The sequence below is a fragment of the Carettochelys insculpta genome, chromosome 1, assembly GCF_033958435.1.
Source record: "Carettochelys insculpta isolate YL-2023 chromosome 1, ASM3395843v1, whole genome shotgun sequence".
NCBI classification, from domain to species: Eukaryota; Metazoa; Chordata; order Testudines; family Carettochelyidae; genus Carettochelys; species Carettochelys insculpta.
In genome coordinates this window covers 8,317,799-8,338,260 of record NC_134137.1, presented here as the reverse complement: position 1 = coordinate 8,338,260, position 20,462 = coordinate 8,317,799, and the positions used below count along the sequence as shown (strand labels likewise).

The following is a 20,462-nucleotide window of genomic DNA, read 5'->3' as shown; positions in this document are numbered from 1 at the left end:
ATTTATGCCATCATGTGCCAGCAATGCCCCTCTGCCATATACATCGGACAAAGTGGACAGTCCCTACGTAAAAGAATAAATGCACACAAATCAGACATCAGAAATGGCAATATACAAAAACCCATAGGAGAGCACTTCAATCTCCGAGGACACACAGTAGCAGATTTAAAAGTAGCTATCCTGCAGCAAAGAAATTTCAAGAACAGACTCCAAAGAGAAATTGCTGAGCTACAATTCATCTGCAAATTCAATACCCTCAGCTCAGGATTAAACAAAGACTGTGAATGGCTGGCTAAATACAAAAGCAGCTTCCCCTCTCTTGGAGTTCACACCTCCAGATCTACTGGTGACAATACAACTCAGCCTGCCTGACTGAGCTAACCTCGTTATCCCCAGCCTTACTCTGGCCTATTTATACCTGGCCTTGCAGATTTCCAGGACCAGCATCTGAAGAAGTGAGTTAACTCACGAAAGCTCATGCTCTAAACTTTTCTGTTAGTCTATAAGGTGCCACAGGACCCTTCGTTGCTCTTTATTTCCAATGGCATTCAGGGATAGTGGCCTGTGTCCGGCTTTTGAATGTGTTTTTCACTTTTATTCTCCAAAAGGCAAAATTTTATCCTCACTGTTTCTGTCTAGCTTCTGCTGTAGGTCAGACACCTGCACTGACCAGGGAAATCATTTCTTCCACCTGTACAACCAGTACACAAAGGAATTTGCATCCTTAAATATGTATCCTAACAAAGAACATTTTCTAAGAGTTCCTCGTGTAACTTGTGGTGTAATTTTGTCTACATCAGGTTCATCTGAGACAATAATCTTTCAACTGCAGCATTGCTTAAAGGTTGGGTTAGCAAAGAAAGAGAAAACAGGTGACATTCATTAAAGCCTTTGTCCCTGTCACCATACAAATTGTGTTTGAGACCTTCAAGCCAAAACTGCTTGTCCTGGTTGCTCTGAGGTCAGGGAGCCAGAGTCTGATTCCTCTATGGCTGTTCCAAATGTCCAAGGTCTCCATAAAACACTGGCGAAAATGAGTTATCAGCCAGTCTTGGAGCACTGGTAAGTTATTGCATGCGCGCACACACACACACACCTTCCAGAGTACAGTAATTGTCAAGGCCTTAAAGCACTGGTGTAAACAGGCTTCCAGTGCTCAGAGCTACACTTTCAGCCTGAAAGCTACAGCCCTCATCAAAGTGATTTTTCTTAAAGTGCTGGTGGAGATCTCTCTTACGCTGAGGTGAGACCACACTGTTGCATTGCTGTGACAGTGTTTTAATCTGGTAAATGTAGACAAAGCCTGGGGAATAAAGGACTGAGGAAAGAAGGACTTAGTACTGTAAGACTACGTCTACACGTGAAGCCAACATCGAAATAGCTTATTTCAATGTAGCAAATATCGAAATAGGCTATTTCGATGAATAACGTCTACACGTCCTCCAGGGCTGGCAACGTCGATGTTCAACTTCGACATTGTGCAGCACCACATCGAAATAGGCGCTGCGAGGGTACGTCTACATGCCAAAGTAGCACACATCGAAATAAGGGTGCCAGGCACAGCTGCAGACAGGGTCACAGGGCGGACTCAATAGCAAGCCGCTCCCTTAAAGGGCCCCTCCCAGACACAGTTGCACTAAACAACACAAGATCCACAGAGCCGACAAATGGTTGCAGACCCTGTGCCTGCAGCATGGATCCCCAGCTGCCGCAGCGGCATCCAGAAGCCCTGGGCTAAGGGCTGCTGCCCACGGTGACCATAGAGCCCCGCAGGGGCTGGAGAGAGAGCATCTCTCAACCCCCCAGCTGATGGCCGCCATGGAGGACCCGGCAATTTCGATGTTGCGGGACGCGGATTGTCTACACGGTCCCTACTTCGACGTTGAACGTCGAAGTAGGGCGCTATTCCGATCCCCTCATGAGGTTAGCGACTTCGACGTCTCGCCGCCTAACGTCGAAGTTAACTTCGAAATAGCACCCGACGCGTGTAGCCGCGACGGGCGCTATTTCGAAGTTAGTGCCGCTACTTCGAAGTAGCGTGCATGTGTAGACACAGCTTAAGTGACTCAGTTACCTTGCTGTTGGGTGGCAATCTGTTCTATCTCCTTCACAAACTCCAGCATGAAATCTCCACAACTCCTTTTGACGTCTTCAACAAAGGAAATGGTAAGTGCATGCACTGGAGCAGTTTGCTAAAAGTCACTCCGAATTCAAATCTATAGAAGAGTAAGGTATTTGACACAATGGTGAGGTTGCAGTTTAACACAGTCGTCCGCTTCTGAAGAAACACAAACTCACAAGTATCGGAGGGGTAGCCGTGTTAGTCTGGATCTGTAACAGCAACGAAGGGTCCTGTGGCACCTTATAGACTAACAGGAAAGTTTTGAGCATGAGCTTTCGTGAGCACAGACTCACTTCTTCAGATGCTGGTCTTGGAAATCTGCAGGGCCAGGTATAAATAAGCCAGAGCAAGGGTGGGGATAACAAGGTTAGCTCAGTCAGCAAGGGTGACTCTAACTCAGGGACCCATCCATGCAACAAACCTCTTTGTCAGCTCTGCCCAAATATCTACACCAGCAACACCATTACAGGACCTAACCAGATCAGCCACTCCATCGTGGGTTCATTCAGCTGCACATCTACCAATATAATTTATGCCATCATGTGCCAGCAATGCCCCTCTGCTATATACATCAGACAAAGTGGACAGTCTCTACGTAAAAGAATAAATGCACACAAATCAGATATCAGAAATGGCAACATACAAAAACCCATAGGAGAGCACTTCAATCTCCCATGCCACACAGTAGCAGACTTAAAAGTAGCTATCCTACAGCAAAGAAATTTCAGGACCAGACTCCAAAGAGAAATTTCTGAGCTATAATTCATCTGCAAATTCGACGCCCTCAGCTCTGGCTTAAACAAAGACTGCGAATGGCTGGCTAAATACAGAAGCAGCTTCCCCTCCCTTGGTGTTCACACCTCCAGATCAACTGCTGGTAGTCAGCCTCACCCTTGCTGACTGAGCTAACCTTGTTATCCCCACCCTTGCTCTGGCTTATTTATACCTGACCCTGCAGATTTCCAAGACCAGCATCTGAAGAAGTGAGTCTGTGCTCACAAAAGCTCATTCTCAAAACTTTTCTGTTAATCTATAAGGTGCCATAGGACCCTTCCATGCGGTTACACTCACAACTCTTACCTAAAATCCCCGAGTAGAACATCCTCAGGTCCTGCAACAACTTACTCGCATTCACTTTTACAACTGAAATCTTTGGTTTGTCCTCCACACTGACTGAAGCATCCCAGGTAGAAAAGTGAGGTCAATTTTATTCCAGGATCACTGTAGATATGACAAAGAAGTTGAGCATTCTTGTTTGCTTTTGCTTCTAGCTATCTGACAGTGTAACTTCGGTTTGACGAAAGGAAAACCACCTGGTGTGAGAGGACGGCAGTATCTTCTGGTGGTCTGGAAGTCCGAAAAAGGCCAGGTGACAGAGTATGTGGAGCGTAGGCTGGTGGGTAATGCCAAAAGAGATCCAGTGACAATCAAAGAGAGAGAACTCACCAATGAAGAGAGCAGTGCCGGGTCATGGAGTGATAAGACATTCGGTATGAGGAACTTCTCAGGCTGTGAACTTCCCCGGTGCTCAGCTCAGCCAAACTGTGGCTCAGAACCCTTCATTCATAGACAGCTAACCTTTTCTCCTCTTACTGCAGAGATTTAAAGTCAGTGGCTGCAGGTAATCACCTTCTGAAGGTGTATTTACCCACTTTGTCACGAAGCTCTTTGGTCTTGACCCCATAAATGATAGGGTTAAGCACCGGGGGAACAAGGAGATAGAGGTTGGCCAAAGTGATGTGCACATGGGAAGGAATGCTCTTATCAAACCTTTGTGTCAGGAAGGAGAAGAGGCAGGAAGTATAAGATATCAGCAACACACCGATGTGAGCTGTGCAGGTGTTGAGGGCTTTTTGGGTGGCTTTCTTGCAGGAGATGCTCAGGACAGCTCTGATGATCAGTCCATACGACAATGCAATAAGCATCAGGTCCAACCCGCTGACTGCTAGTGCTGTCACCAAGCCATACGTCCTATTGAATGTGGTGTCCCCACAAGACAGCTTTGCCACTGCTATGTGCTCGCAGTAGGTATGGGAGATAATGTGGTTGGCACAAAACGGCTGTGCCCTCAGGAGCAAGGGAAGGGGCAGTACAACAAAAACAGCTCTTAACAAACACACTAACCCCAGCTTAGCTACATGTGCGTTGGTGAGGATGGTGGAGTATCTCAGGGGGTTACATATGGCAACATAGCGGTCGAGGGCCATGGTGACGACGATGGCTGACTGCATAGCAAGAACCATGTGAATGAAGAACATCTGGGTGAGACAGCCGCCCAGAGTAATGCCCTTCAAATTGAACCAAAATATAAGCAGTGCCTTAGGCACGACAGAGGTCGACATTCCAATGTCCGTGAGCGCCAGCATGCAGAGCAGCAGGTACATTGGCTTGTGTAAGGTCTGCTCTTTAGCTACAACAAACAGAAGTGTGAAATTTCCAAACATGCTGCTCATATAGAATACAGAGAAAGGGATGGAAATCCAGATGTGGGCCGCTTCCAGGCCAGGGATGCCCGTTAGAATGAATGTTGAAGGCTCAGAGGAGCTGAGGTTGAAAGCTGCCATGAGGTGGGTGTGGAACTGAGTAAGCTCAGCGGTCTTCATGGTTCCTGTGAAGGGATAGAAGCAGAGCAAGGGAGATTACACATAATGAAGTCCAGAGATGTCCTCCAAGGGAGCTAAGCAAGCCATGTGGATGGGTCACAGGATGGCCCATGAACTTCAGTGTCAATAATTTTAAGGGGTCTCCCCATTGGAGGAAATATCTTCAACTCCTCAAACACCTAACAAGGTTCTAACTTAACTGTGGGATGTCAGGACAAGAGCTGGCTGTCAAGGCACTCTGATCTTGGAATTCTGCTCTGGGAATTCCTGCTCACTGTTCGTGGTGAGAAACAGCACAAACCATTGGTCTGCAACAGGAATGGAATGGGTAATCGTTGAGAAAATACAAGACCAAAAGATAAAATAATGTTTCAGCCTCTCCTGGACTTCTCTGTGTAACACCTGGGCACTTTTTCTCTCTGTGATCATGTTGAATGGAGACCCCTGGGGAAAATAATCCTATGCTCTTGGAGCCTTGAAACTCTTACTAGAGGCGTGTATTTCATACGGTGGAGAGATCCCCTTAGGTACTGCATGGTGAGAAACGTAATGACTTGAGTCCATAAAATATCCGAAGGATGAACATACAACCCTCACCATGAATGGCAAACATAGGTGGCTTTCAAATGGTCCTGGAGTATTCAGGGATGAAATGTTTGTGTAAACACGGCCCACTCATTTAGGCAGGTGCCAGTGGCTCTGGTATTTATCTAGGCCCTCACATGTCCCAGGGTTGCAAGCTCTCATTAGAATGTGTATATATATCAGCCTTCAAGTTGTTGCTGTGAAGCAATCTCTGAAGTCAGGCACGGTGTCTATGGGTGCACAAAGAGCCACAGCAGCCGTGCCCTGGTGTTTGCCACTCTCCATGGGTGATTCTCCCTGGGAAAACTGATTGCCTCTCTGTCAAGGGAGCAGGACTTCAGGGGAGATACCTCCTGCCCTGCAGAGTAAGAGCTGTGGGGAGCACCAGGCAGCTCAGAGGGCATGTGTCATGGCTTCTTCCCCACTTTAGCAAGATAAATGCAGAAGTGGGGGCCAGCAAAGGTACCTGCAAAACCTTATCTACCAGGTTTTGGTATAAACGTCCCCAAAAAATCCTAAAAACCTTAGATTTTGGGGATAAAATTCACTGCCACCAACCAAGTAATAATAAGGAAACCAGGGAGAGACTACTTGGGAAATCTCAGCCCCAAAACTGAAAACCAGGACACAAACATTGACCAAAAACAGGTTAATAAAAAGAAAAAGAGAGAACCTTTATTATTACAACAATATTTCTGTTGCAAGCCTCATGACTAGATGGAAGAGTCACAAAGTAAAACACACGGGGAGTTTTCACTGTGGGCCTAGAACTTAGTTACAAGGGGAGTAAAAGAACGTTTCTAAAAAGTGCACAGACATCAGATCCCACTTCCCAAACCATAAAACAATAAAGCCGAAAGGACTCATCTAAACTTTACCCTACTTACAGAAGATTGGAGGGCCTGTTCTTGGAGGGAGATATTCTGTGTCTCTCTCCCTCATGGCTGGAAAGAAGGAGCAAAAAGACAGAGAACAGAAGAAGGAGGAGCCAAAATTCAATTTTTACCTACATTCCTATACAACAATCCCACCTGGCTAAGGAGGTTAACCCATTTGCCCCCAGGCTGCTGGCTAACCCTCATGATTACGACAGCATGGAAGCCAGGGAGCACAGAGAGGACAATGGAGGCCAGTGTGCTGCTGGAACGGGGGCAGCCTTGGATGGAGAAGGAACGTATGAAAAGGACATCAGAATGTGATGGAGACTGAACCAACTGAGGAACAAACACGCATGGTTCCTTCCCCCAGAGAAATGCTGGATGTTATGTTACTGTCATTCAACTCCAACAGACAGAAACACACAGGCTGCAGCTCTGTGGCTCGGAGGGGAAAGAGACTCCAGGAACGAGCTCAAACACACTGAGAGCAAATACACGTCCCAGCGCTGCCCACCTGTCTGTGTTCATGCCACTCCCTGCCCTGTAACCATCAGGGCTGCCCACCTCCCTTTGCACACACCTGGACTTCTCCACAACCTGTTACACTGCCTGCCGATCCACGAAGCCCCCGCCCCCTCCAACCCCTACCTTCCAGTACCTACCAGTGACCCTCCCTCACTCAGGACAAAACCTACAGGCCCCACAGCGACAGCTCGCACAAATACCTTCCCGGACTAGGTTAAGCTCAGTGTCCCCCTGTAACAAGGAAAAGGGGGAGATCTGCATGAACTGCCTTTCTGTCGGGGGGAGAGAGGGGGGAAGGGAAACCAAGCATCAGCTGAGGGCATGCACAGATGGAGAGAGGGACAGGCCTGGGGGTGGGAAGAGAGGCTATGCAGAGCAAAAGGCCCAGCATGACAATGACACAAACCCCTCCCGTCCCGCAGGCTGTCAGAAACCCAGGCACACTTTCCTGAGGCTGCTTTCCTTGGCAGGCAATTGCTGACTTTGCCAGGAGGCTGCAGCGGGATGATTCAGGGAAGCAGGGATGTTCTGGAGGAAGGAACGTGTCACAGAGTGTCTGCCTCAGTGCGGTCTACATGGTGGTAGTGTCTGAGACACCCCTAGGAGGCCTGGCTACACCTCTTTGCTCTGTGTATTAGGCCAGAAGTCCTTTGCCCCATTTCAGGAATGCACCACACTGCACACTGTTTACTGAATATCCCCCCTTGTCACTCCACGCACACTCTCTATGCACTCCTGGACCTCCCCAAGGAAAGTTTCACCCACCTGATTTCCTCAGAAAGAGGAACAGGCTTTTATTTCTGCAGCCTTTTGCTATTTCTCATCCTCCCCAGACTCAGAGACGCAGCAGCACAGAGAGAAGAGACAACTCTCCCTGCTGCCACCCACAAAAAAAATTGTTATTCTGATGGTTTTCCACCTCTCAGCTTGTGAGTTTGAGATTTCAGGAACACTCCTGTCAGATCTTCACTCCTAACAAGGGCTACGTCTACACGTGCACCCAACTTCGAAATAGCTTATTTTGATGTTGCGACATCGAAATAGGCTATTTCGATGAATAACGTCTACACGTCCTCCAGGGCTGGCAACGTCGATGTTCAACTTCGACGTTGCTCAGCCCAACATCGAAATAGGCACAGCGAGGGAACGTCTACACGGCAAAGTAGCACACATCGAAATAAGGGAGCCAGGCACAGCTGCAGACAGGGTCACGGGGCGGACTCAACAGCAAGCCGCTCCCTTAAAGGGCCCCTCCCAGACACACTTTCATTAAACAGTGCAAGATACACAGAGCCAACAACTAGTTGCAGACCCTGTATATGCAGCACGGACCCCCAGCTGCAGCAGCAGCAGCCAGAAGCCCTGGGCTAAGGGCTGCTGCCCACGGTGACCACAGAGCCCCGCAAGGGCTGGAGAGAGAGTATCTCTCAACCCCCCAGCTGATGGCCGCCATGGAGGACCCCGCTATTTCGATGTTGCGGGACGCGGATCGTCTACACGTCCCTACTTCGATGTTGAACGTCGAAGTAGGGCGCTATTCCCATCCGCTCATGGGGTTAGCGACTTCGACGTCTCGCCGCCTAACGTCGATTTCAACTTCGAAATAGCGCCCAACACGTGTAGACGTGACGGGCGCTATTTCGAAGTTACTGCCGCTACTTCGAAGTAGCGTGCACGTGTAGACGCAGCCAAGCTCAGCCATCCAAAGGAGGCCAGAGAACGACCCCCTCTGAAGTCAATGGCATTACTCAGGACCTGTATTTAATCCCCTATATTTAGATTATGGGGGAATTCCTGAGCTAGTCGCAAGTTTTCTCCTTGATCTCGATGGGACCAGAATCATTCTTTGTGATTAATTTTCATCTCCCAGCTGTGAAAATCATCTTCGCAGCTCCTGCTACAGAGACTGCTCTTCTGTAGGGTGCTCGAGGAGTCCAAAGGAAATGCTACATTAATGTGGCATTTTTAAGACTGGCTCTGAAGAACAGGGATTCCAAAATTCATGGGCTCTACTCATGCTCACAGGGAGGCCGTTTTCAATCTGGAGTACCCCCGTGAAGGCAGAATGACAGAGCAGAGTCTGGCCAGTGTGTGACCTATTCTTTCTTTGAATCATATAGTAACTCACCTACCTCCTGAAGAGACTTTGGCTGCACTTCCCAACAGGCAGCGCAATTGCTGAATAGGAAAACTTGAGTGAAACAGACGAAAATCAGCAGACGGTAAAAAGGAAGCTGGTGAGCCAGATAGAAGGACATAGAAAGAGACAAGGAACTAACCTGAAAAAACAGATACATATGTCTCAACTATTCCCAATAATTTTTAGCTTCAGTTTTACCAGGTAACCTAACTGGTAAACTAAACAGCTTTCAGAAAAAGGATACTCACCAACAACTTGCAGAAAGAGGAAACTCTCAGCTAAGAGAGGCAGTCCACTTACAGTGACAGAGAGGCAGACCCCTATTCATCGGTGCATGAATCTCTCATCTGACACTTGCTGTGTTTGACTACCACCTTTATAAATCCCCTGCACAGTGCTAGAGGACACACAGGCTGTCCTGGACTCTCAAACAATTCCCAGAGCCCCGTGAGCAGCTTGAGGAGTAGAAAACAGACCCTGGGGAACTTCAGCATGTGAGACTCCTTGGGGAACAAAGAAATGATTTGTTGATACCTAGGCTGGAGATTGTCTGGACAATCTGAATCTTTCAGAATCAATAGGATGATCCAGCACTAGGGAAACCCAGAAGGAAAACGGAAGAGCCAAGATTAAGATGCAGTAATTTGTCTCCCACATTTCCATGTTGCTGCCCATCATTTAGAGCGTGACCATCTTCTCCCCATCTCCCACCTGAATTCCTGGGAGCGCGAGCTACAATGGAGCTGCTTTTCCACATCCTTGTTTCGACAATGCAGTCATAACCACTCCCCTGTGACCAAAGGCACCCCAGGTTGACACTGCTTAGTCCAAACTGCCCCCCCAATGCTATATCGTAGGGGGTTTCATTTTAACCCCCATTTGAATGGAAATGTGCTTTTGGTTATGACTAATCATAAGTGGAATATATTTACGTGAAACAGGGCAAGTGACCAATCATTTAAGAACCTGTCATTGCCTGAGTGTACATGTTCTACAAGAAGAGTCACTGGGAGCAGGGGATGCGGGTGTAGGATTAAGGCAGGGGTTTGGAAGGAGTGGGAGGCCTGAGGAGAGGGAGGAGGGTTAGAGAAGAGGGTGAAGGTGGACGTCAGCTTCTTCCTATGAGTGGGACATGCACCCTGACCTTGGACTTCTCACTGTGGCTGGGGGGGTGCTGTGTATCCTGCCTCTTGTCTTGCCCAAGGAGGTCAGCTAAGCCAGGCCCATTATGTGGGAGGTGGCTGCACAGACCAGTCGTGAGGCAATCAAGCTGGAAGGACCCATGGTGCTGGGGTGTGGGCTGGAGCTCCTCTGGGAATTGGCAGGACTCTCCCACCCCCAGGGATCTTTTTCTTGGCTCCCCTTCACCCACTCTGGCACTGTGTCCAAGGGCTGTTGCAGGAGAGGTGGGTGTTGCAGGGGTGCACTTACCTAGTCCAGTGGCCGGCAAGACGGCATGCTCCAGCCGCAGCTGCCCGCTCCCTTGGTGGAGATGTTCCCCCCATGATCAACCTGCACTATGGCTCTGCCTCCTCTCAACTCCCTCCCTTTCCATGTGATCCTGAACCACCAGATTCCAGGCACATCCCAATTTCCTGGCACAACCCAACCCTGACTTTGCTTTAGGTTAGGAGAAGCAGAAGTTGCACGTCAAAGTCGGTGGCCCTCGTTCTTCTGCTTTTGGAGGAGTTCTTCAATTAACAGTCTCACAGACGCCTGGACGGATGGACTCACCGCCAGAGAAGGAAACCAAAAAAGAAAAAAACTCCAGAGTCCAAAAAGTTTCTTCCACCTTCATCCACTGTTTTCTGGGCCTACAATTTGCCTGACATGGATGCCAAACTTCTCTGGGATTTTTATATTATTCACAGGGATTCCAAATTTCAAGTAAATTTAATAGTAAGAAAGGGAGAAATTATGAAGAGTCTCCTCCTCAGGGTCACCTAAGTGAAACTGATTTTTTTCAGTCCAAAAGGCAGACCCCAAAGCAGACACTGGCTTCAGAAAGCCATAGGGAGCTCTTTTGAGACTGACAATGCCCTGCAGCCTGTGCTACCCGGTCACTGTCACAGCCTCTCTGTGAGGTCATCACTTCCCTACCAGCTTTGACCAATAATCTGAAGTCCTGCCAAAGGCCCTCGTGCTATCACTGCCAAATTTACAGCTAATGTTCTGCTCCAGACCATCACCTCTACTGCTAGTTTGGAGGAACCAGGAGCAATGACAGAAAGGGAATTGACTCCCACAACACACTTGTGAATCTGTTTTAAGTTACATACACACAATGGAACTTCACTAGGGCTGTACAAGTGAGTCTTAATTAGATGTTGCCTAATGTTTAAAGACCTGGACTAGACCCTTTTCTTTGTTCGTATTAGAAAAATTGTGAACAGGGATGTATTAATTTCTTTACTTCTATGGAAATAGTTCTCCCAGCACAGCTTCCGTTCTGTGCACAGTTGTATCAGCATGGCAATGCTTTACACTGATATAGCGTATTCCCCTAATTCTAATAGCATAAAGCAGCTTTCTAGTGGTATGGCTGTGTCCAGACCAGGGGACTAGACCCTTGAGCTGTGCAAGAACTGTTAAAAAAGCCCAACTTTCCAGTGCAGGTTTCTCAAACTCCATTGCACCACATCACTTTTCTGACAAGCACATGTCATTGTACCTCGTCCTCCCTCTGACAATATATAGCATGACATGACCCAGGAGGAGGGATTGATGCCAGAGCCCATCCACTCCTCATGTTCCTGTATCGATGGGCAAAGCCCAAGAGCCACAGCTCCAAGGGAGGAGGGCCAAAGTTTAACCCTCGAGTCAAACTCAAAAGAGACACCGTCTACGGCAAATCCCGAGGGAGCTCTGAGATTCCCACTGCTCTGCTGCCAGTCCTACCTGGTCTTTGTCATGGGCTCTGTGGGAGGTCACAGCCTCCCATTCTACTTTGACCAATAAGCCTGATGTCTTGCCCTGACCAGCTGCTTTGTATGTTTGATCTGGCCCCTGTATCATGCCTGCTGTACTCCCTGCTGCATACGGCATAGCAGCAGGCAAACCATAAAAACATCAGATGCTGCACAGCATGCCACACACAAGCTTTCATAGATGTTGTCATGATCATGAGACTTACCCAGCAACCTGGGAGATAAAGGGTTAACATCCTTAGCCAGGTGGGGTTGGCCTACAGGAATGTAGGTAAAAAATAAATTTTGGCTCCTCCTTTTTCTGTTCTCTGTCTTTTCTTTTCTTTTTTTTTTTTTTCTCTTCCCAGCCATGAGGGGGAGAGACTCAGAATATCTCCCTCCAAGAACAGGCCCTCCAATCTTCTGTAAGTAGGGTAAAGTTTAGATAAGTCAGTTAGGCTTTATTGTTTTATGTTTTGGGAAGTGGGGTCTGATGTCTGTGCACTTTTTAGAAATGTTCTTTTACTCTCCTTGTAATTAAGTTCTAGGCCCACGGTGAAAACTCCCCATATTACTTTGTGACTCTTCCATCTAGTCACGAGGCTTGCGACATAAATATTGTTGTAATAATAAAAGTTCTCTCTTTTTCTTTTTATTAACCTGGTATTGGTTAATGTTTGTGTCCTGGCTTTTACTTTTGGGGCTGAGATTTCCCACGTAGTCTCTCCCTGGTTTCCTTACTATTACTTGGGTGGTTGCAGCAAATTTTATCCCCAAATTCTAAGGGTGTTTAGGATTTTGGGAGGGCAGTTTATACCAAAACCGGGAAGATAAGGTTTTAAAGGTACTTTTGCTGGCCCCCACTTCTGCATTTATCTTGCTAGAGTGGGGAAGGAGCCATGACAGATGTGTAGCCTTTAAGAACATGAGCCCATGAGATCATCTAATCTGTCCCCACCTCATCCATATCACAGGCCTCCTGTATGAGGTAGAAACAAATTTAGGACCAAGCACTCTCCAGACAAACATCCTTCTTGGAAGTCATTAGGAGAAACCACCCCTATCCTTGGTAGTTTGGTGAAAAATGATGCAGTGAAGGGAAGAGCGAGCACCCCAAGGCCACACTTCTCAGTCTGTATCATAGCACACATGCTGAAAAGACAGGTACTAAGGTTGTACACATGGCCTGAATTCTGTTTTTTCCATAATGGTAGAGTCCTGTGCGACACATAGTCCTCTGGATGTCCAGAACTATTTTGGGTCAGGATGCATTGCTTTATTTATTTCTACCTAAAGAATTGTCCCAGGACAGCTTCTGTTGTGTGTACGGTTATATCTTTATGAAAGTATCTTACACCAAGGTATAGCTTCTTCCCCAACTGCACTAACATAAAGACCTTTCTGCCAATCTGATTGTGTCCATACTAACGGGATTTTTACCCCTTGTATTCTGCAAGTAGAACTCGAACAGGAGAACTTTCTCGTGTCAACAAGACCCATCTCCAGAACTCTGAGGGACACTAAGACTGAATTAAAAAACAAACAAACAAACAAACAAAAATCTGATTTTCTTTAATATGGTAGAGAGATTGCCTCCCTCCACACAAATGACACAGATACTTGGCCCTCAGATACTCCATTGGTACTTGTGGTCCGATGTCACTGGTGTGATGTCCTGCCCTCTTTCTGCTCCTCGCTCTCTGATTTGTTCACCTTGATAATAATTTTTTCTGATTTGTCAACGTTGATGACTATGTTTGGTTTTCTGTGCTTTAAATATTGAATCTGTTCTGGTGTGGCGATGATCTCCATAATTGGGTGTGTCCCACAAAAGCTCATCACCCAACAAATTATTTTGTTAGTCTTCAAAGTGCTACTGGACTGCCTGTTTGTTTTGATGGTACAGAGACTAGCATGGCTATCTCTCTGTTACTGGTCTGTCACATGTTCGTCACTGAGCTGGGCTCCGCACTTCCAGCTGGCTGAGTAGGCCACTAGAGCACCCCCAATAAACATACAATCAGATAAGAGAAGCCATATTTCTCTGTGAGACAAAGAATGGTCTCTAACTTCCCAGATCAGATGTCTGCAAGTCTTGAAGAACAAGAGTTGTCCCTGAAAATGGACCATCTCGCTCAATGCTGGAACTTTCAAGTGGAGTACACCAAGGATCGGTTCTAGCAGCAGTATTGTTCAATATCTTTATTAATTGCCTGGATGAGGGGATGGATTGTACCCTCAGGAAATCTGGAGATCACATTAAGCTGGGGTGTCAGCTGGATACACTGGAGGGTAGCAATAGGGCCCAGAGTGACCGAGACAAATTGGAGGATTGGACTAAAAGAACTTTGATGTGGCTCAACAAAGGAGAAGTGCAGAGTTCTGTAATTGCGATGGAAGGATCCCAAGCACTGTTACAGGCTGGGGACCAACTGGCTAAATAGCAGTGCAGAAGAGAAGGACCTGGGGAGTACAGTGGATGAGAGGCTGGATGTGAGTCAACAGTGGGCCCTTGTACCCAAGAAGGCTAAAAGTGTATTGGGGTGCATTAGGAGAAGCATTTCCAGTAGATCCAATTATTCCCCTGTACTCAGCACTGGTGAGGCTACATCTGGTCTATTCTACACTAGCCCCCTTCTTTTGGAAGCGGCATGGTAATGAGCAAAGTTGGAAGATGTTAATGAGGTGCTGCCATGAATATGGTTCTGGGAAAAGAGGGCTTTTGAACTCCGGTGGTGGGGGGTCTTTTCAAAAGGTCTCCATCCACATGGGTGTTGTGTGATTTGAAAGCAGTGCTTTCAAATCGTGTGTGGTCACCGTTATGCAAATGAGGTACTGCATATTCATGGAGCGCCTCATTATCATCTTCCCGACTTGCTCATTACCATGCCCCTTCTGAAAGGAAGGGACTATTGGAGACTTAGCCCTGAAGTGGTGTGTCCAGATTTGCCCCCTCTCCCAGTACAGAAAGGTTGTGGTCGCATTGGACAAGGTTCAGTGCAGGACAATGTAAATGATTAAGGGTCTGGAGCACATGACCTATGTGGAGAAGCTGAGAGATCTGGGTTTCTTTAGTTTGCAGAAAAGAAGACTAAGGAGTGATTTGATAGCAGCTTTCAACTTCCTCAAAGTGGACCCTAAAGAGGATGGGGAGAGAGAGGTTGTTCTCGGCAGTGACAGACGGCAGAACAAGGAGCAATGGTCTGAAGCTAAAGAAGGAGAGGGATAGGTTGGATATTAGGAAAAACTCTTTCACCAGGAGGGTGGTAAAGCACTGGAGCGTGTTACCAAGATCGGTGTTGGAATCTCCATACTTAGAGGTTTTTAAATCCCAGTTTGACCTCGTCCTGTCTGGAGTGATTTAGTTGGGGTTAATCCTGCTTGAAGCAGGGGGCTGGACTAGATGACCTCCTGAGGTCCTTTCCAGCCCTAGAATTCTATGATTCTATGATTTCTACTGCTCCATAGGCCAGATGTGGAAAGAGCCTCATAGATACATCATTATACAAACATACCAGGGTGCCACACATTACCAGCCATTCAGACAGGTGGATGGAGAGACAGAAAGACACATTGTCTCCAATACATAGAAGATAGATGAAGCCGTGCTGGGTCACCACAGTTGTCCTTCTAGCCCAATAATCTGTCCTCTGACAGTGGCCAAAGCCAGATGGTTCTGAGGGAATGAGCATAGCAGGTACCTGTCACTGAATTAGCTCCTGTCACCCTTTGCCAGATTCCAGCAAACAGGCTGGGGACATCTCAGAGTGCGTTTTTGCAATCTCACCCTTCCTGGATAATAGCCACTGTTGGGCTTGTCTTCTGTGAACTTATCAAGTTTTTCAAACTCCATTATATTCTTACCCTGCACAACATGGACTGGCCGAGTTCCAAACGTTTACCCTGGCTTGTTTTGAATTACTTCCTTTTGTTCATTTTAGAACTGCTGACTATTAATTTCATTTGGTGACCCCTAGTTCTTGTGTTATGACCCACATTTGGTGACCCCCTTTCTTGTCTAGCTTTTCCATGTCATGATTTTCTAGATCTCTCCCATATCCCCACTTCCCTTCCTTTCCCTTCCCTTCCCATCCCTTTAATTCTCTTCCCAGATAAGAGCCACTTTTTGGACCATCCTCTGTGAATTATCTAGTTGTAACTGAACTCTTAGGACAGATTGACCTGCCCGTTATACATCCACTCTGGATTCCAAGAAGTGATCCTGGCAAATATCTTTGTTTCCAGGATCATGCATTTGACCTCCACAGGATGACACTTATGCATTTCAGAATCTAATGAAATAGGTCGTGCCACTTCCTGGGCGGTATGAAGCAGAACACAGCCAAGATTGCTTGAAAATTGTTATTTTTTCATATTCTGTAGCAGTATTGGCACACACAGTACAACTAACAGTGCCTTACACAGAGAAGAAAATGTCATCCACCATTGTGAGGCTGAACTCTGCAAGTCTCAGTTTGCCATTGCTATCTGAGCCCCTGCTTTCGCCTAATCATTTCTTCGCTCCTGGGGGACACTCTAAGGATGAAGTCCTCTGGGGCCTGTTTTCTGCACTGCCCATTGCTCCCACAGCTCAGGTAATTGTCAGGGTGTCCTGGCCAACCAAAAAGCCCCAGAGACTGCACAGAGGAAAGATAAATGCTGCTCTGCAGCATGCTCAGGTTCAGATAGATGAGATTCATTCACTGAATTCACGGCACTTCTGGCCTGTACCAGGAATGTTACTTCCTCTTTGGCTTGAGGAGAGCTTTGGTGAGTGGCTTTGTTCTGCACTACAGTTAATGCAGAGGGTTCAAGTCAGGATGTGCCAGTGCAGGAATTAACCACCACTGGAATTCTTCAGAATATTTGTGTTCTCAGATCTATTTCTTATTATTTCTTTCTACTTGTCTCAGTCGCTTCCTTACGTTGAGAAGAGAGGCTTTTCCTCCCCTTCAGTCTAGTCTTCCAATTCAGCAGCTTCACTGCCCACTTAAGAATGGCAGCGACAGTGTCAGCACCTTTTCCACTTAGGAAGAGTGAGCTCGTACAGAACAAGGGAGAACAAACCCAAGAGCTACTGAAATATCAACCTCTGACATAGAGGTTCACAGCAAGTAGGATCATGGGAAGTTTTGCAAGGCGTGGGGTCTTGTAGCAATCTCTGCTCTGTCTGTGTCCCTGTATCTCTGCGTTTGGAGAGGATGAGGAGCCAAAAGTCAGGGAAAAATAAAAGCATCTTTCTGGCTTCGGTCCAATCAGGTGTTTTGGAAAATCTCAATTGTGGGATGTCCAGGAATTCCCAATGGTGTTTGGGTGTGTGTGGAGGTGGGGCGGGGGAAGGGTATCTGATGGGCTGATAGTGCTGCTGAAATTCATTTATACTTTGAATGGTTGGCAAAAGCTGGAACCTTTTCCTGTCCTTCTTCCCCGCCGTATGTTGGCTGAGTCTGTTTGCCCTGGAAAGCCACAGCTGCAGCTGAGGTGTTATGATCTCAACTCAGAACAACAAGAAGTCCTGTGGCACCTTATAGACTAACAGATATTTTGGAGCATAAGCTTTCGTTGGCAAAGACCCGTTTCATCAGATGCATGAGTGGGAGGGTGGTTGCTCTACTTTCCCCCACACAGTTCAACCTCCCTGGACACCCAGTGGCAGATTTAAGGGTGAGAGTTCTGAAACAAAAAAAAAATAAAACAAAAATCAAATGGAGAGAGAAATCTCTGAGCAGCAATTTATTTGCAAATTTGACTCCATTAACCCTGGATTAAACAGAGTCTGGGAGTGGCTCAGAGCTTACAAAGGCAGTTTCTCTGCTCTGGGTGTTAATATCTTCCCATTAGACTATCACAAAGGCCCACATCCCCCGGTCTGATCTGATTGTTTTTTTCCTCCTTTGATAAGTGCTGTTGATACTGGGCCATTTCCACCTTGCTGAAAAGACCTCATGGCCTCAACTTCCTTCTGTGACAATGAGTTCGTAGGTCTAATTAGGCACTGTATGAAAAAAAGATTATTTTCTCAAATCTCTCTTGAATGTCCCATGTTTCTGTTTCACCGTGAGCTTACGTCATGTGACAGGAGAATTCGTTCTCCATGCAGTCTCTATCAGATGTTATTTTAGAACAGGGTCAGAAACCACCAGTGCACATGCCGAGAGTGGCACATGAGCTACTTTTCTGTGGCACGCAACAGGAGCTCAACCCCGTCCCTCCTCCCACGGTGTTTAGCAGGCGCCGCTCTACTGCGAGCACAGCTGGCAGGGACAGGTGAGCCTGGCCCGCAAGCTGGCTGGCAGAGGGGACAGGCTGCGGTGGGTTGCAGGGGTGGGGTAGTGCAGGGATGGGCCCTTGAGCCCAAAGGTGGGGCGAGGCAGAGCTGCTCCCCCTGCTGCCCCACTGCTTTTCCAGCAGAGCCGAGCCCTGTGGTGCTTCCCAGGCTCGTGGGGTGAGAGGAGGTGGGGCAGGAGCTGGCAGCTTTGTCACTGCAGCAGAGCAGGGAGGAGGCATCAGAGAGACATTCACTCTGCACACCCCAGGCCCTGCTTTTAAGGGGACCACCGCCGAGGGCTGCTTCTGAGTAAAGCCCCTGCATGCGGCTGCCTCCCTCTCCCACTCACCACCCGTGCAATGGTTCTTGTGAGTGACGTGGCAATCCTGGTTGTGCAGGACCCAACCTGGTGCTTCAGGCCAGCTTTAAGAGTATCACCGGCCCTCGGACAGTACATACAGGTCAAAAGGTCACATTTCAGCACTCTGCCTCCAAAAGGTTGCTGACCACTGGTTTAGAACCTTGCCCCTGGTCCCCTCGTATTCACCTTCTTTGCAATGTACCTATCCCAGTGTTTTCTACCCCTCGTCATGTGAAAGTTTCCCCTGGCCTTGGATCATTCTGTGAGTCTCTCTAGTTCTTCAATAGCCTGAGCAAGAAGGGATCCCAGTACTACACAGGGGAGTCCAGTGGTGGGTGACACATTGAGAGACTGCTCTCCTGGCATTACCCGTTCCACTCCCCCTGCAAGTCCATATGTTACATCTTTTCTGGACATGCTCGCAATGGGAGCAGAATTTCACAGAGCTGTGTGCCATGATGCCCAGTCCTTATCCTGTGCTCATAGCATTATATTTTAATCTTGTAAGGTGTTTGAGGAGTTCAAGCTTTTTCATCCAATGGACATTTATGTTGCAGCTTTTCACACTGAGCTTCATCTGCCACCACGCTGCCTATTCACCTCATTTTGTTAGTTCCCTTCGAGGACTTCTCCAGACTTGGCAATGGCCGAAATAATCTGGTGACATCTCCAAATGCTGTCACCTCATTATTCACCCCCCTTTTCTGGACTGATAGTACTAGAACACATATATTATATTATTTAATCTAAACTTTGTAACCCTATTACTGTGTTTCTCTCACTTCACAGGTGCCTTCAGAATCTCTGAGATCAACCAGTGCATCAAACCACCTCATGGCTGGTTTCAACTTCACCCCATCTGGCCCTTCAGCATTCATCCTAATGGGCATCTCTGGCCTGAGAGACGCCCACCTCTGGATTGCCATCACTTTCTCTGTGTTCTACTTCATTGCCTTGTTGGGCAATTTCACAATTCTGTTTATTGTATGCAAAGAGCAGACTCTGCACAAGCCGATGTACTTGCTGCTCTGCATGCTGGCGCTCACAGACATTGGCATGTCTACCTCTGTCATTCCAAAAGCACTCTGCATATTTTTGTTCAATTTGAAAGCCATTACTGCGGTTGGCTGCTTCACCCAGATGTTTTTCCTTCACACAGTTATTATGACGCATTCAGCTGTCCTGGGGACAATGGCCTTTGATCGCTATGTTGCCATATGTAACCCTCTGAGATACACCACTATACTCAGCAATGCACGAATAGCTAAGCTTGGGCTGCTGGGTTTGGTTCGAGCTGTTCTATTTGTTTTGCCCATGCCCCTGCTCCTGAGCAGGCAGCCGTTCTGTGCCAACCACATTATTTCCCACACATACTGCGAGCACATAGCCGTGGCAAAGATTTCGTGTGGGGACACCACATTCAACCGGATGTACGGTTTGATGATAACATTTATAGTCAGCGGCTTAGATCTCACAATCATTGCCCTGTCCTATGGACTGATCCTCAGGGCCGTCCTCAGGATCTCCTCCAAGAAATCCCACCTGAAAGCCCTCAACACCTGCACAGCCCACATCTGTGTGATCCTCATGTCTTATGTTTCCTGCCTCTTCTCCGTTCTAACACAAAGGTTCGGTGAGAGCATCCCTCCCCAAGTACACATCACCGTGGCCAACCTCTACCTTCTTGTCCCCTGCATGTTGAATCCTATCATTTATGGGGTTAAAACTAAAGAGCTTCGTGTTAAAATGGGCATATACACCTGTAGAAGGTAAGCGTTTGGGGCCAGCTACAAAAAACCTTCATGACAAGAGGAGGAAAAGGTACCTCCTCATTAGGTGATTCTTCTGTGTCCCAGTTTGGCTGAGGTCAGCCCTGAGAAATTTACAGTCTGTAGCCCGACAGAGCCCCCACCACCTTTGCTATACTCCATCTTGCTTTCCTTAGGTGCTTTAGGCACGAAAGAGTTAAAAGGAACAGCTCAGTCTTGGAATGCCCAAGAGTGCAGATGTGCCGATCTCCTAGCACAAGTCTTTGATGCTCCAGAGCAAGAGCCAGACTGACCCTGAGTGGGCC

General features: G+C 47.5%; 2 protein-coding genes across 2 annotated transcripts; one reads left to right on the top strand and one right to left on the bottom strand.

Moving 5' to 3' along the window:
- Nucleotides 1-3,747: 3,747 nt before the first annotated feature.
- LOC142002867 (olfactory receptor 52D1-like) lies at nt 3,748-4,686 on the bottom strand. Its single transcript, XM_074979332.1, has one exon. The coding sequence runs from the start codon at nt 4,684-4,686 to the stop codon at nt 3,748-3,750; it is 939 nt and encodes a 312-aa protein (XP_074835433.1).
- A 14,536-nt stretch (nt 4,687-19,222) lies between these two features.
- On the top strand, nt 19,223-20,161 carry LOC142002859 (olfactory receptor 52P1-like). Its single transcript, XM_074979319.1, has one exon. It carries the CDS (start codon nt 19,223-19,225, stop codon nt 20,159-20,161), a length of 939 nt encoding a protein of 312 aa, XP_074835420.1.
- Nucleotides 20,162-20,462: the final 301 nt, after the last annotated feature.